Genomic DNA, 17975 nt, shown 5'->3' on the forward strand with positions numbered 1-17975 from the left:
TATACAATTTGAAATTGGAAATGTGAGTGGGACTTAAAGTTAGCTTAGGGTTAGTGGAGGTACAAAAGAAACTCTTTCCCAAGTGCCGAACATAACATCCCTCTCAATCGCTTGAGAATTAATATATTTTGAGAATTTGTTTTGAATCTAGACGGCAATCTAGATATCAATATAACCCGATGACCATCCCAGTTATTAGACTTTCTGTCATGACAAAAGCTATATTCCTTGAAAAAAGGATACGCTCGGAGAAGTAAAAAACCGTGTGTGTCAATCGTCGCCGAACTCCGAACACTGGTAGACCAAAAAAACAAACTGTTTGTTTACTAAGATTAGAGTTGGAACATATCTTTCTACCTATGGTATTTCCACTGTGACATTTTTACCACCACCAACATAAAAGACTGTTTGGACCGTACAACCAAATCATAGCTCAGTAACAGGTATTTCACCGAGCAATTGACTATACTACACTTTTAAACATGTTTTCAACACCGATGAATAAAAGGTCAATCAGGTGCTCTACACATTAAATAATCATTTTCTTGCATATCATCCAATCTTGTGTACTTTATAAAAACACAGTTCCTAGAATAAATTCACTGAAATCAAATGTACTGTACTCGTTGCCCTGTATTGGGGAACAGCACACAAGATGCATTACCCATGCAGTCGCTAAACATTTACTAGGCCGCATTGCGGTACCTAGATTAGAATCCCAGCTGTAACCCTAATCACTGGTGACAATACCATACGTCAACAAACAGGACAGTGAATCATACACAAACAAACCAATATTCATTTTCCGGCATTCTCTATATCGTTTTGATTGATTCAGTGTTCGTTATAATTCCCTATTATTCACTCCACTGTTTAACTCACGTATGAATGCCGGACCGTTTATCTCCATGGTCGACCTGATAACGGATTGTACCTGAAACGCCTTGCTATTTTGAATATATCTCATGTTTTCTATCCCCGATGGTCGGTTCTGTTATGCCATTAACGGTAAAGTCAAAAACAAAGCCCATTGTATAGTAGCATATTTCAGAAAGCAAAGAAGGATATATTGCAGAACATAATTCAAAAGCGGTAATGTACAGCAGGTCTTTTTCTCTGACTAGTTTATTTTTTATAGGGAGAAACCCACAACTCTACGATGTGGAGGGACTTGGGACACAACATGGTAACATTGTGGTGTGATACGGGCCATATTGCTTCGACCAATTATAAAATTAACATCCGAGTCTACTCGACATTTACAACAATAATACTCTTCACTGGGCAAAATCGTTGGTATACGGCGGGTACATTAGCGTATTCGCACGCGTATATTCCCGATATTCGAAGATACACGTTGGTCGGCGCACTCGTACATTCAACCACCGTCCCTCAATGAGGGACGGTGACCTAATGCAGAACAATGCTGTCTAACGTATTCCTACGTATACGTAGTATATACGGACACGTGATAAACCACTGCACAGAGTTAATACTGACGCAGATCGACGTATACGTAGCGTACTAGTATACGGTCACGCAATAAACCAGTGCACACATCGGCGTAGATCTACGTATATTTTGCGTATACTCGGCATGCTATTGGCTGATTTTTCAGGAACATTTGCATACAGGTCATATATCTTAGGTCATGCTTCATTTCCGGTTAATCATTCACGTAGTAATTTGGTTCTTGGGCGCCGCACGTGCTTGTAATTTTTTTAGGTACTAGTATTTTGTTTATAAATAAAGTATCGATAATATTACTAGTGTTTGCTACCGCAACACATTTATTTATAAACACAATACAACAACCTAGCAATATCACGAGCTCCTGTTACAGTCATATACATGTAAAGATAAAGAAATGGTTATTGCCACACCCATGGCCATCCCAGTGATCAGACGTTTTTTTTATGAACACAGGACCAGCAACGAGACATTAACCCATTCTTTATCTGTAGGTTACAAGTGACTGTTCTCCCTTGACTTGCATCAGACTAGATCGCATACCACAGGAAATTAAACGTGGGAGGTGATTCACAATGAAATATTTGGCCACTCGATGTTCAACACAAGTAGGATCAGGGCAACGTGAACAGTTCATAATCGGAAATAACGTTTACAGTAGATCTACGGTCAACGATAACACATTGCAACTAATGCAATTTCGTGTTAATTAATATTGAGGAGTTGTTTTTGGGTAATTGCAATTGCAAAGGTGGGAATAAAAGACATACATTTGTAATTCAAGTGATTTAGTATTTATTTGTAATAACAATACACACACTTACAAGTACACAAATCTTCCTCGACATACATAAATAAATCATATGGGGTTTTAATTCCAATTTAATTGAAGGTGAAAAATAAGTTCATTTCAAGTGGTTTAAATTTAGTGGACTTCTTTAACAGAAATAACGAAGTTCAACAATTAATGCATTTAATGTCAAGTAATTTATAAATTCAATGAAACAAAAGAAATAAAATTCCAGTTATAAGCTAAAAATATTGAAAGGGTTTGAGTTTGGGTAGGAATCAGAAAAAGACCACGCTGGTCATCAAAACTTAGGGCAATCACGTGGGGTTTGACAGGTACATGGTGGTCCTACTTATTTCTGGAGCATGCGGATCGGTTGCCTCCTTGCCACTCGGTTGTCTTAATCCAAAATCAAGTCGTTCAGTGCCATGACCTGAATGTCGGAGACCTCACAATGAACATTCCTTTCCGATCTTCTTCGCCGTCTTCCTCATCTGACATCATAATGTCCACAACTTTCATCACCATCTCCCACATCTCTTGTTCTTCCTCTTTAACTTCTTTTCCCGACATTCTGCCAGCTTAAATGATAGAAATGTTATTTATAACTAACACTATATTTATTATTACTGCTATTTTAACAAGCTTGAATAAAACGAATTCAAAATTATAAAAACTATAAATTAACACTTACTCATCTCCTTCTTGGTTCTTTATTTGTTTTTTCCAAGCTGTCATTTTCTGGTAACAGTACCTAAAATAGAATATGTAACAGTTTAATTGAGATTTGTCAAGCAAATTTGAATAGGAAAAGGTGTTGTACTACCGGTATAATGTTTGGTGACCTGGACAGTTTTTACTCAATATATTACCGACTCAACAGTGGGCAATGAGATTCAAACCTACCTCCCGATCGAAATCAAAACGTGCTAATCATTGTAGTAACAACTTATGTATTTTATATTTAAAATTATAGGGGTGAAAAATTTGTTAACAAAACGCAAGCCAATCACCAAGAATAAAAAATGCACGCGAGCTGTAGATGGAACAAACGTTGACACATTCAAGAAAAAATTAAAAAAATATAAATAAGACAGCGTGAAAAAAATAATTGCAATGGTCATATCCCGTGATTTCAAATGTTTGCCTCAAATATTATGCCACATAAAACTGTTGTTAAAATGCAAGTTGGTATGAAGTATTAGTGCTATATGGCTACATCCACCCACACTTGCTTACAGGAAGTCAGTAGAAGACAACAGATTTTTTCGTTAGTGTGGGGAAACGTTGGTCAGCGCGGGGGAAAACAGAGGTGTTAATCCGAAAATTCATTGTCTGTTCTCGTTTGTGATTGGTTCAGGCAACGTTTCGAGTATCGCGTGGTAGCTCCTTTGTTGGTAGTGGGAGCGTGTAAATGGCGAGAGCCGGGTTACCACGAAAGTTGGGTTACCGCTATCGCCATTTATACACTACCATATTTTATTTAATAATAAAATAAAACAAGAGCCTTTATGCAAGTCTAACGCCCACTTTACACTAGGCTGTGTCGGTTAATTGCTGAACAGCCTGAGCCCTTTGTCAATTTGAGGAATGACACAGCTAGACACGCTACATCGACTGAAAGTTAAACACAACTTACACAAATACTGCAGGGTCAATCCGTACACGCTGATTTTCAGAACTTCTAAAAGGGTTGATATTATTCTCTTGTGGTGACTTGGTTTCGGTTTTTAAAATAGCACGCTTTTTTCTGTTTGTTTTGATGTAGCCATGACTTCCTTGCGCAAACGATTTACTGTTGTAAACTAAAGATCGCATAATGTTGGTGATCCGAGATGCTTGAAGACTGTGGGCGAGATCTATCAAAACTTCCGAATAAACTTTGACTTGGTGAAGATGAGATGGGGATTGAGATCAGCCTGAACGCTGAACGTCAGACCAACGACAACTACGATGGAAATGGGACATCTTGTTTCTGGATTAATGCAACAATTACGTAACTGATTTCAAAAGGGCTCATCACTTCAGTCACGTTAGCGTATAGCATTTTGTTAGTAGTGGTGTGCGATTGCGAAATTCGACATTTCACAGTTTCATCATGTTCGACTATTATTTTATTTCCACCAGTAATATAGATATTTGTTATTTTACTATTCTGTACGTACTAAAAACGTAGTGTTTAATTTGTTAGTGACGACGGTTCCAACTCAGCCCATAATGATAACGTCCAACCAGTGTATTGCGCCCTCATTATTTTGGACAGTGTTCTACGGACGCCTGTTCACGCAAAGAATTGTGGGACACTCTACCACAAAGATGAAATGAATATATATACCCGAACGAGAGACTGCACCATTGGAGTATCTCTCACGTACACCATAGACTATGGAAAATTTCTAGTAAAATGTATTCAGGAATTCAAATGATAGTAAGAGACAAACATTTATTTAAATTTATAAATGAAACCTGATAACAAAATACAAGTTTACAGACAGATTCGGAAAAGGATCGTCGTGACCCAAGTATAAATACAAATAGGCTTCTAAACAATAAGAATTATTTCTTTGCAATTCTCGCTGCAGAAAACAGTAGATGTATGTGGCTATGAATATCACTGCAGTTATTCAATGTTGTATTTATGACAATAATTAAAGTTAAAATTAAGATTTTGTTGAATAAAGGTACAAAAAAACATGAACCGGTAAACCGTTGCGCTGCTAAGCATGAATAATTAACTGATGTCAATCAATATCACGTGATGTGAATGCACTAAAACATGAATCGTCAGTCTAGTTTTCACAAACATTTACACAGTTCCTAATATGTTGCCAAGTACCACATAGCAGGTTCAACCATAGACTGTCTATGGTTCAACGAAGACAATGAGAATTGTGTTCGCAAATCTGAAACGTCACTGCAAAGAGTACTAGCCAGAAATATCCATAGTTGTTTGAAATGAAAATGCGATATTTAGCGTTGTTCACTGTATGTGTTCCGAGTGACTGTGGTGATATAGATCGTATTCTGAAAATAACGCAGCGTACGATGGTAAATGGAATAGAAATGAAACTCCGTAATCAAACGATCCCTAGAAATGGCGATGACAGCAAATTCGACCAATTTTGTTACATGTCTCTCAGTGAGAATTCATTTCACTTTTTTGGTATGGACTTTGTGGCTATTCTTACCAAAATGCCGATCGGCCAACATTCACGTGTATGAGACCACAAGCGGCCCCGAGAAACACTCACACGACCCGAATGGAAAGTATTTTAACACTCGCCAAAATATTCACACCTGTATTGTTCGCATTCATTCAGGCTTGCGAATGATATTGCAATTAATCAACGTATTGTGCAATTTCCTGTCTTGTGTTCGAATTCACCAGTGTATAGTGAGACAAATGAAGACGTCACGTTATTATCAAAGCGATGGTGCACTTCAGTCAGGAAATGTTTTTTTTTTTAATTTAGAAATTAGTAACAACCGTTTCTAAATTGTACCTGTACATAGGCATTTCTCAATTACATGTACTCGGCAAAACAGGAGACGTTTTTAGATCGTTTCAAGACGCCATGTGAGTCGACAGTTCCGGTAATTATTTATTATAAGTACTGGCGACCGCGATCCCAAATAAAACCGGACAATTCCACGCGCACAGTATACTCCACGTATGCGTAAATATACAGACTTCGTTTAAACAACGTTAATTGTACTACGAGAATGCACGTAAAATACGTACGTATACGCTGCGTGCCACCCAAGGCGGGCATGTGTGAAAGAAACCATAAAAATACGTAGCGCATATGTACGTATATTCCACGATTTGTATACGTAATCATATCTGCGTATACTAAACGTATACCGTGAATATACACAAAATGTATATCTGCGTATACAATCGTATATCAACGATTTTGCCCAGTGCTTTTTCATGACCGTATAAAGGCATGAACGGGAATTTATAAAAAAAAAATTATCTCGGAAGAGCCTCGCGCTGCATTCAAAAAAATAAAAGACGCTTTCATTGGCTGAAGAAAAAAATGGTAACGCCCATCAGTGTACCCCATGAGTGTATTTGTATCATTCAATCATTGGCCGATTTACTGTCATTCGTCCGCTAAGTCGTTGTGATTGGTCAAGTTTTTGACGGATATGGTTGTTCTAAATCTCGTTAGAAATTTACGAAATATATAAAAATGCCAAAATTGCGTTAGAAACCCGGAAGGGAGTATGTCACATTGAAAATCTGTTTTAGCTACGCGGACAATGTGTTGGGTTGCATACATACTCTCCTTTGTTTTTTGTTCAATAAATGAAATATTATGTGAGTGTATAAATGGCAAAGTCAGGTTACCGTGAAGCAAACCAAATTTCATAAACACACACTGAGAATGTGATTCATTACTGGTTTAATTTTTTTTTTCTAAATATTTTATTTTCTATATGTCTGGCGATATACATTCCCTCCTTACATTTACTATGCAGTCGCGTAAATTTTCTTTTTTTTCACAAAATTTCTTTACATGAAATCTCCAGCCCAGTTTTGAAGCGACGAATCCCTAATAATTAAATCCGTGGTGCTAATATTATCAGGGAGCTGTAATGAGTGATAACCTTCAACCTTAACTGCGCACTGTGCACGTGACTCGTCAAGTGCTATTCAGTTCAGTGGGCGTGAAATCAGGGACGTTCTCCGCGGCGTCGATCACACGGGACAAAGGAATCGTACACAATGGTTTTATAAGGGATTACAGTCTTTAAAACAAAGGGCGTTAATGGGGATTAGAATTGGTCCAGTCTCCTTCTCATTACAGCTCCCTCTCATTACAGCTCCCTGAACCTCGGTAGTGTCGGCGCCATCATAATTAAGCTTCAATTGTTTTACCGGAGACACAGTGTCGCCGACAGTCTGAATAATTCCATTCAGTTGAGTTTAAGAAATCAACAAATGTTTGGATTACGTGCCTTATCTCCTTTACAATATTGACTTAAAGTAGACAGCAACGATTAAAAAATAAACGACGTCGACAGATAGGGTATGAATAAGGTGTTATAAATTCGAGTGTTTGGACCCCGGTATGACGTACACGTTTCACACTTCTTTCCAACGGTTTCCTTGAAAACTACGTTATCGTGCTAATAGATCACATATCAGATGGTAGCAACGTAAATACCAGATGATTTTCGCTTCTTCGCTCCAATATAGAATACATGAAATTCACCGAATGACTGTAAAATCGTTACGTAACATTCATATATCACCGATCAGGGATGGAACCAAAATCTATGAACGCAGTTATCGAAATTGTACCAGACTTCGTACAGAACTCTACAACGATCGCATTGACGTGGTTTGAGGAACGTTTCTTAAATACCAGAGAGTCAAGATTTATAAAAGAAAGGGAGTTCGTGGACCGAGCCACCTCGCTATCAGAGGTAAGTTCCAAGTACTCTGAGAGTACGGTAAACTAAATTGCCGTGCAATACGGGTAATCACACCAACCCTCCCTCGCAAGTCCGGGACTTCGTGCAAAACATGTCGCGACTTTTTTGGGGAATGTAGCGTTGCTCTTCTGTATAACTCCCATAATTCCGGACCGATGTTACGCCATGTAATATTTTATGAGGATTGTTTTCCAAATTTGTCAAATCATTTCCACGGTGTGTTGGTAACCACCCCGTAGAATTCCGGGCTAGTAGAAAGCCGTTGTTGTCAAATAAGGCAACCAGTATCACACTGAGAACAATTACGTTACTTTATTTGTCATTTTCGGTATTAAACCACGAATCCACGTTCTTCAACATACCACAGTCCTTCTAGTATAATGGGACAGCACACGCTAGCGGTTGCTACCAATATTTACATGTATTATTAAAATGAAAACTACATTCTCGTCCTAAGACCGTTATTGCAGTCACGGTTACTAACCGTGTTGCAGTTAATGTAGGCGTCACAGTGGTCTTCTAGGGAATTTTGGACAGCATGACATAACAATCAGTAGCTATTTTGAAACAATAAAATCGATTAGAAAAATCACAACTTTTATTGTTTTCTTGAAAGTTTGAACACTGTAAAACCGCCATGCCCGAAGATACCCTGGGAGAACCAGGGAGCTTCCTGGGAGAACACAGCATTACGTGTGCATCTGACCTGTGACATGCCGATATAAACTAATTAGACTTAGATGATGTTTGTTCAGAAGTGTCGACGCGCCTTGCTGATACCGTAAAGCCTATAACACGAGGGTGAATTGACTGTTTCATGTTTCCCCCGCAGTCAAAGTTGATGCACTTTGCAGGAGAAGCTATGAAGAGGGTGATTTTTTCTGATACATACATTTTTTTGTATTCAGTGGCACATTGAATCGTCGCGTTCGGGAGAGTATGCGTTCGGCTATGGGCGGCACAGCAGTATACATAAGTGTACTTTCTGACAACCGGAAACACGTGGTATGCTATTATGACGTGATGTCATTACCACGTGACTAAATTGCTATTTCACAACAACAAATGAAAGTTCATGATGTCAGTTTGGAATATACGTAGTCATTTTACCCTGTGTTTGGAGAAAACATTTACAATATACCAAATAATGTAACAAAGACAATCAGCAACATATGATCTGCGACCAATGCCACCACAAATGACTAATGCAATTTCCATAAATAACCACTCACTATTACCGTAACTTTCATTATAGGATTTGGCATATCAACTATATACTATATTCAGTGGACAAAATGGCGGCAGTATGTACTTTCACGAGTTGATAGGAGCACTCTATAGACTGTCCAGGTAAGCGGTGCTATCGCGGTATTACTGTGTAGTATTGATGTAAATTGAAATTATGCAATACTGCGCATGCGTAATTGAAACATAATCAATTGTAAAGTCTTTGTTATATATAAAAGTAAGCTCAATTCATTCTCATCCAACATTATTTACAGTAAAGGAAAACAGAAACAAGATGTAGACTGGTTTTACAAATTATTTAAAAATGTGTGCGGAGAAAATCATGAAATTTCCATGAAGAGCTTTAGAGATACCATAAAGACCAGTCAGGTAAGTGGTATCACAGCCACTCTACTAGGAGAGTGACTGTGGTGGTATACACATGGTTACTTGTACAATTTTAAATACGGAATACTTACAGAATACCTCTCTATGCCATATGCAGGTCTTTAACTTGATTTATATATTACTGGGTAGTAGAAGTACAACAAATATTTTTATCTCCTCGTGTGATAACAAGGTGCCGTAAAGAGGCTGTTTTTTTTACAATGACGCGCATGCACTGAATGTTTAAAGCGCGGTAGTCGTCTCGCTGCGCATGTCCGACATTTGTGTTGATAAACATTGATTACCCCACAATCCAATGCGCTCTTTTAATGAGAATCACAATATGAGATTTGACCTGGGCGCGACTTACACTAATTACCACCGGTGACTCCTTCGATACCTTCCAACCACCTAAAAAGTACCTAATTAAAGTTTCGTAACGTCTCAGTTTGTACATGTTGATCTGCGCAACAGTCAAAGTCACCATCTTTGTTTATATGAGACCCATAATCTCGCCCATGCGTGGCGATACGACTACTGCCCTTTAATAATTACTTATGTTTTGTGTTTTTTGCAGTGTGCCAAGAAGTTGTTTAAAATATTGGATGCCCACGGAAGTGGTTATTTGAGTTGTGTGGACATTGTATCATGCTTACGTGTAATCAGTTTGTAAGTTTCGATTTGGTAGTGTTTGTAAATAATGTGACAAGAGAATAATATTATGTATAGTCATATTTGTTATTTTGTTATTGTTATTATTAACCTCCTCTTGTTTTCCCCAGTTTGTCAAAAGAAGAAAAATGGTTGTCATGGTTTCACTATTTATTTGGTGTGCGAGGAGATAAAGAAGATAAAATGATCGACTTTCTGGACTTCAAAGAAGCTCTGCATTTGAAAAAGGTCAGTTATTTTAAGTAAACCGCTTTGCGTCTTAGAACTTTGTACACTACACACTAAGACCTTTTATAGTTCATTTATATCCACATTATTCTGTATCTGATACTTATTTAACAAACATAAAAAAGTCATAAACAATATAACTGCATTTATATTTCAAAATACATGGTGACCCTCACCATAGAGCTAAAAACAAAGCTCCATGCCCTCACCAAGAATCATATGCATGAAAAGTCAGTTACGGCCCAACCAAATGCATTCAAGGGGAATGTGTTTCGATATCACATCGATGTAATCGAAACTTGGTATTTCGGCATGACGTCAATGCCGCCTTAAATACGACGTATTGTTGCAAGATTTAAAATCATCGTATGAGATATTGACATGAAAAACAATTTAAAATTAAAAATATAAAACACCAACAACTTCTCTATTGTATTTTTAACACTATCAATGGATTTATTAGCCTTTGATATTTTAATAATACATCTTTTGCTAAATAATTTGAATTTCATATCTTTTGTTTCAGTCATTCTTTGCCAAGCGTTTCTTCAGTCTCTATGACAACACCAATACTGGTAGAGTGAATACAAGGCATCTACTGTACGCAATAAATCGACTTTATTACGGAACAAAAACAGACAAGTTAAACTTTCTATTTAAAGTCTACGATGTTAGCGGTAGGTGTACATTTTCTTTGTTCATTCTGGCTCAGACCTTTTTTTAGTGGTCAGAGATTGCTCACCAACCTCGCGCCGAAGGAGCGACCTTTCTAGAAAGGCATGCCCTCCTTAAAAAAATGGAATCTATACCCTCTGAAACGCTATTTCCTGCATTTTGAGAGGCTAATTTTGCTGACACAAAAGGTTTCAACTTCAAGTTGATTATGGAGGGGCGACGCCTCCCAATTATTTTTTCGCGGGGGGGGGGTCTTATTAGATTGAAGCGTCACCCAACGTCTCGTGTTCGGTGTGGGGCTCATATGACGTATACAAAATTGAAAGTATGAATAATCACAGTTCCGGTGTTGAGGGACTGTGGTATAATGCATCGTGTGTTCATGTGTAACAATGATTGAATACATAAAAAGCAACTACATAATAATGATCTAAGAATATTCACTTCGTTTAGAAGTGTACATTTTTAAAAATGTTGTTATAACAAGCAATAAATGTTAATAACTTTTAACATTATGGTGCAATATAGAAGGGAAACAGCCTTTTTAGCGAATATTACGTCGTTGCGACCATTCACGCGACTTCTAGCGTGGCGGGACGCGGTGCGTGAACCCCGGGGCGTTAACCGCACTCTCGTGTATATAAAGTTACTTATGGATCTTCTCACACTGTCTCTAACAGGAAATGATGTAATTGACTGGAATGTACTCCGTACTGTATTATTATCGAGCATGAAAGACAGCGGTGTTAAATGTACAAGTGAACAGCTAGACACGTTGACCGACGTCTTGTTTAATGACGCCGATCGCAACGGCACTGGTGTAATCACGTTTGAAGATTTTCGAGTACAATTAGAAAAATATCCCGAGATATTAGACAATTTAACTACTAGGTACGTACAATTAATCATGTACGCGAATTAAAAACCGTTTCTTTCGTTCAAGATGTGAATAGACCTTCGCTATAAGCGCCCTCCAGCGACAAATTATTTCAGTGACGTAACAGATTGTTTTGATCTGAGGTCATTCAAAATGACTAACTTAGATGTATGAAAACAAAAATAGTAAAGAATGAACCAGAATTGTCGTTATGAACGACATTACTTACACCATGGAGCTGTAATGCCCTGCTTACACATCTGCACGTCATATTGACGTCACAGATGCTCGACTTAAAAGGTGATTGAGGTAATATATATATATATAATCATAATTCCGTCCATAGTGCAACAAGCTGGCTGAACCCATCCCCCAAAAAGCAGCAGAAGAATAAAACGCCATCTGTGTTCAAATTCATTTATCGTTACCTTGGAGACAATCAGAAGTGCGTCGCGTTTCTCGCTTGCTACGTTCTTCTCAATATGGCGTTGTTTGCCGAGGCAGGTTATCAGAATTACGGAGCGCCCTCAGACGTCTGGATTGCAATTGCCAAAGGATCTGGTAAGTCAAAGATAATCAACGTGATTTCAACTGACAAGTGATTTCCGTTCAGTTGCTAAAAAGTTCTCATGCCAGTAATTCTTGAAATAACTCATTTTTGGCAGGAAGGTGTCTAAGTTTCAACACTATGTTCATTGTCATATTAATGTTGAGGAAATGCCTCACGTGGCTACGCCGTACAATGCTAGGATATTATCTTCCATTAGACGACCACGTGATGTTACATAAGATGGTTGGTTGGATAATTGTAATACTTAGTATTATCCACACAGTGTCACATCTTCTAAACCTTGGTGAGTAGTATATTAGATAATTATTCATAATTGATCACTTATTAATTATCGCTTGGACGATAAGAAGTTGACCAATTTAAAGCGGGAGGGTCGTCAGCTGCGCAAGCGCGGGAATTGAGTCCCAGGCGACGACAACAACCCACGCTAAAAACGCAAAGACTCATGGGTAGACGCGTGTTTGTAAACAATGCCTTCTGCCGCATGCGCAGGTGACGACTCCCCGCTTTAATCAGCCATTTAATGTCCAATGAGTTAATATTCGTCTACACTAATGAAGTTACAAGACGAACCACTCAATTAAAAGCGCGGTTCGTGTTCGAATTTCACAGCCATCTTCACTAGCCAAGGTCTAAGTTTATTCGGCCAAGCCTCTAAACAGAGGCCTATAGGTCGAAGACACGGGACCGTGCGATTCTGACGATGGTCACAGCGAGTAATTACAAAATCTTTACTTATTTATGACAGGTTTCAAATGGAATGATAACTTGGCAAATCTTACTGGGCTGCTATTGGTTATTATTTTAATTATCATTGTGGCGTGTTCATTACCATTCGTCAGGAGAAACGGTTATTTCCAGGTAAGGGTCAAAGGTCAATCACGAATTTCCCAACGCACACTTTATACACATAAGCAGATACTGTAAATGCGTTAATTATTCACTGTGTCTTAATTTTTATATTTTCGCTGATGAGTAAAATCCGTAAATTAAATCTACGTGAACATGTATAATAACAATAAAACTCATTGTTTCTTTGACCAATTCGTGAAATTAAAACATAGTGAAATTGTTCAAAACATCAATATAGTGATAATTAATGGTTTTACAGTGCTATTTTTTTGTATTTATTCTAGCTTTTCTACTGGACTCATCAGTTGATATTTTTACTATGGGCAGTACTGATTGCGCATGCGCCTTACTTCTGGATATGGTTTCTGTTTCCTGGTATACTGTATGTAATGGAACGAATCCTGCGTACCAAGTGTATAAAGAGATCAAACTACGGTAAAACATACATCAAGACGGCGAAGACTCTGCCATCTAAAGTAAGTCTTGTATATACATCATGTGTGTTTATTGTGATGTACATTATTCCTGTAGACTGTGCCCTCTAGTGACGCGGCGTTCCTGTGACGTCAAATTGACTTACATGGGGTGGGGGTGGGGGTCGCAATAGACCACTTTCCCGGAAGTCGTTTCGGGGTGTGAAGTAAACTTGCACGCGTGATATTGTGCTTGTGGGTTTACCAATCAACGTGGCTACAATAAGATTCCATTTTACCGAAAATCAATAGACTAACATGTTCGTCTTCAAGTTATTTGCACCATGACAAAAGCGGGCGTCGTGCTTACACCTCAGTCTCACTATTTCCGGAAAAGTGGTCTATGTCGTTAAAATCGACACTGTGTTGGTTGTGTAGTCGTACTTTATCTAGAATATGGTAAAATCTCCCATAAACCTACTCTTCAATAATGAACGACCACAGATCATAAAGGTGTCGAGCGTGCCACTCATACAAAAGAAGTGTACACATACAAACTAAGCTAGAGTGGCCCAGCTGTGGTGATTTAAAAAAAAAATGGATAAAAATAGTTTTGCGAAAGGTGGGATGAACCGGAAAACCACCACAGTCTGGGTGATTTCGCGGTTACAGGGGATTTTGCGTTAACACCTCCATTTCGCTATTTTTTTTTTTATTTAATTTTAAATTTAAAAAGAAATGAATCGCCCAGACTGTGCCAGTCTAACACTGAGCTACAGCGACGACGCGCAAGTTTTCGGGAAAATGCCCGGATGTAACACGAAGAACCCATATTACTAGTATTACGTTTTCATTATAACATATATATCCTATTTTATTTTCTTAGGTAGTACATCTTCGGATCAAGAGGCCACCGCATTTCAATTTTCAGTGTGGGGAATATGTTTATATCAATATTCCACGGATCGCTAAATATGAATGGCATCCATTCACGATCAGTAGTGCCCCTCAACAACTAGGTAAGAAATATGACGTCATCCGTCTAACCGAAGACAAATATAATGTACAGCTTTTTCTTTTATGTTACCGGTAGTTTCTGTTGTTGTTGTTGGCGCCAGAAACGCCTGATTCACTTATCCGTATATTCTACAGACATCGTTTTAGCTTTTGTACATAAAACCAAATAAATAATGTATGTTCTATTTCGCAGATACTATATCATTACACATCAGAGCTGTTGGAAACTGGACAAAGAAACTCCACAAATATTATTCTGTGAGGGAGGCATGTGACACACAGCCCAGTCCATCACCGACGAGTAATGATGTCACGTGGGCAAAGAAAGACAGTATTACAACTGTCGATATCCTAAGTGAGTTGGATGCCATGGAATTGCAAATATTAGATATAGAAGATAATATGAGTTTACCGAATGTACTCATTGCAGATGAAAAACGCTGCGACATAAATCCACGTGACCGATCTACTGCCAATGAGAACGACGATGATAGGATAGTGTTTGACTTATTGGATATCCATTCTACGTCACCTCCGCTACAAACCATGTCCGGTGTTGTTCAAAAAGAGGACAGTGACACTGAGTTGGAAGTTAGTTAATTTTATATCGATAGATTCATGTCTTGTTTTGGTTAATCCACTGCGTTAATTTTCTTAATGTTTAATCTTAAAAACTAAACAAAGTGTTGGCGAGATTTGTTTACGCTACCCCTAACCAGAGAGGTCAACTTTTTTTGTCTTTGCTAACAGAAAACATATCAATATATATAGTTTTCCATTTCAAAATATCATCAAAGAGGCACTACGAATAATTTTGACTACTAGTATTTCAAAATAGTGAGATCTATAATAATACAAATAGTATTCATTGGTGAAATAACGAAAAATCCAACTGCGCATGCGCCAGCGGCCTGAGTTTTTTTATGTGTACAGGTAATTCGAGGTACACGCACATAAGCCCCGTATTCGTTATTTTATTCAATGTATACTGCTATACAACGTTTTCATTTTTCGATAAGCCATACTCTACTTTGTTTATCAATAGGCAATATCAAGCAAACATATTTAAAGTGTGGTGGTCGTCGCGCCACGCATGCGCGAGATTTGTGTTGACAAAAAAAACACTGATATCCACACAATCTAACGCGTGGTGAGCACGAACGCGAGTTTTGATCTGAACGCGATGTGCACTAAATACCAACTTCGACTTTTTGAAATTTTCGTTGATGGTTCCAATTATCCAACGTACCGTCCCTGTTGAGGTAATGTGATCTGCGCTACGCAAGGTCACCATCTTTGTTCATATGGGACTCATATCACGTGCTTGAATAGCGCAACGACCACTTCCATTCAAAGATACTCAAAAATACCCCCACGTCCTCCGTGTAGTCTATTTAATGTTACTGTAGAGGCACTAATTATTCACGGTGTTTTAATTTCGGTCTTTTCATTGTAAATATATGCAGTAAATATCGCTAAATTAAATCTTCATGAATATGTAAAATCACTATGGAACTCATTGTCTCCATGGCAAGTTCATGAACTCGAAATCGGTGAATACTAGTATGCTCAAAATTAAATGCCAGTGAAAGTAAATGATTTTACAGTATGTGATTGTTGTTATATTGCAGGTATACATTGATGGTCCATATGGTTCCCCTTCTCAACACATATTTGACTCGCAGCACGCTGTCTTGATCGGTGCGGGTATTGGCGTCACGCCATTTGCTTCAATTCTACAGAGTATTAACGAGCAATTCAAATCCACGAAAAACGTTTGCCCAAAATGCAGGTATGCGTGGAGGGAAGAACTGCCAGAGACGAATCTGACTCTAAAAAAGGTAAAATTGTTGTGTTTTTTTTTGTAAATATTCGGTAAAGTTGCCCAGGAAGTCGGCAAACTTACGTGGAAAGTCGATCAAGTTGCGTAGAAATTCGCCATGAAAGTTGTTAAAGTTTCATGGGAACACAGTAAAATTTACTAGAGGGAAAGTCGGTAAAGCAGGTGAAGTTACATAGGACGTGGTTATTTCCTTGGTCGCAAAACAATTCTGCAATCTTGAGGTAACCACCAATGCCACTGTGTCACAATCCGAAGTAATCAGTCGATTGAATTTTTGAGTGTTATTGTTAATCATATAAATTTGCCGTAACAGTAACACTGTTATAACAACTTTGTGTTGATGTTGTATTGTTCCTTGTGATTGAATAAAATATTATTTTATTTTCCCACCAGGTCGATTTTTATTGGATTAACCGGAGCCAGACATCATTTGAATGGTTCGTGAATCTATTGAACCAATTAGAACAAGAGCAGTCTGAATTATCGAATTTGAACAACATTATCGATTTTCATCTGTACATGACGTCAGCACGCGGCAAGGGCGATCTTGACAGTTTTGGCCTCCAGATGGCGCTTGATCTAATACATAAGAAGGAAAATCGTGATATGATTACAGGATTGATGACAAAAACTAACCCTGGCAAACCAGATTGGGATGAGGTAATGCCCATTAATTTGATAATCTAATTTATGTTGTTGATTAAAATGATATTTTTTTTGATAGCATATTCATAAAGCATATACATATATTATTCACAATAGTGACGTTTTATTTATTGCAAACATGACAGCCTTGAGACAATTGATATGTTTATTAAAAATTTAATATTTATTTTGTATATTTTTTTTTGCAGGCATTCCAGGCAATTGCTGCAGAGAACAAAGGAGATGTAACAGTGTTTTACTGTGGGCCATCTAACCTAGCGTCAATATTAAAACGGAAGTGTTGCCAATACAATTTTAAATTTCGACAGGAGAACTTCTAGACATATTTCTGCAAAACCAAACAATCGAGAATTTTATATTATATTGTAACATATCATATATTTTAAGTTATGCCAGATATCGATTTGTTTCACGAAATAACATTTATAACAAGTACATTTCATTGATAACATTGACGGATAAAAATCTGAATTAGAATACAGTAGACATAATATATCAGTAATTCGGTGTATCATTATCGTTCTTCATCCGGGTTCTTCATCGTTGTGTCTGAAACGGTGTGTATCATGATGAAATGGAACACAGTGGCAGACTCGCTGTCTCTGCTTGAGAGTAAACAAGACGATCATGTGAACACCTTGCTTTCTACTAGTATATTCCTTTTTTTAGCCTAACGTTGAGAGGCGGAAACAATTCCGCATCAACAAGTACAAGTTGATTTCGTTTCACCGTCCATAGCTGAGACATTATTGCGAGCTATAACCTTCATAATAACTGGCTACACCAATCAGAAAGTAGCTTGTCTGGTGACAGTTTTTTTCGCATTTCAAATTCTGCCT

General features: G+C 37.9%; 1 protein-coding gene across 1 annotated transcript; it reads left to right on the plus strand.

The window, feature by feature from the left end:
- Positions 1-11621: 11621 nt before the first annotated feature.
- Positions 11622-17770, plus strand: LOC100371840 (NADPH oxidase 5-like). The gene is made up of 10 exons (XM_006823320.3): positions 11622-11788; positions 12121-12335; positions 12440-12628; positions 13094-13206; positions 13482-13673; positions 14497-14629; positions 14821-15218; positions 16259-16468; positions 16864-17130; positions 17325-17770. Exons 1-10 carry the CDS (start codon positions 11628-11630, stop codon positions 17454-17456), a joined length of 2010 nt encoding a protein of 669 aa, XP_006823383.2. The 5' UTR covers positions 11622-11627; the 3' UTR covers positions 17457-17770.
- Positions 17771-17975: the final 205 nt, after the last annotated feature.

This window comes from Saccoglossus kowalevskii, chromosome 9 (assembly GCF_978046115.1).
Source record: "Saccoglossus kowalevskii chromosome 9, keSacKowa6.1, whole genome shotgun sequence".
Taxonomy (NCBI): Eukaryota; Metazoa; Hemichordata; class Enteropneusta; family Harrimaniidae; genus Saccoglossus; species Saccoglossus kowalevskii.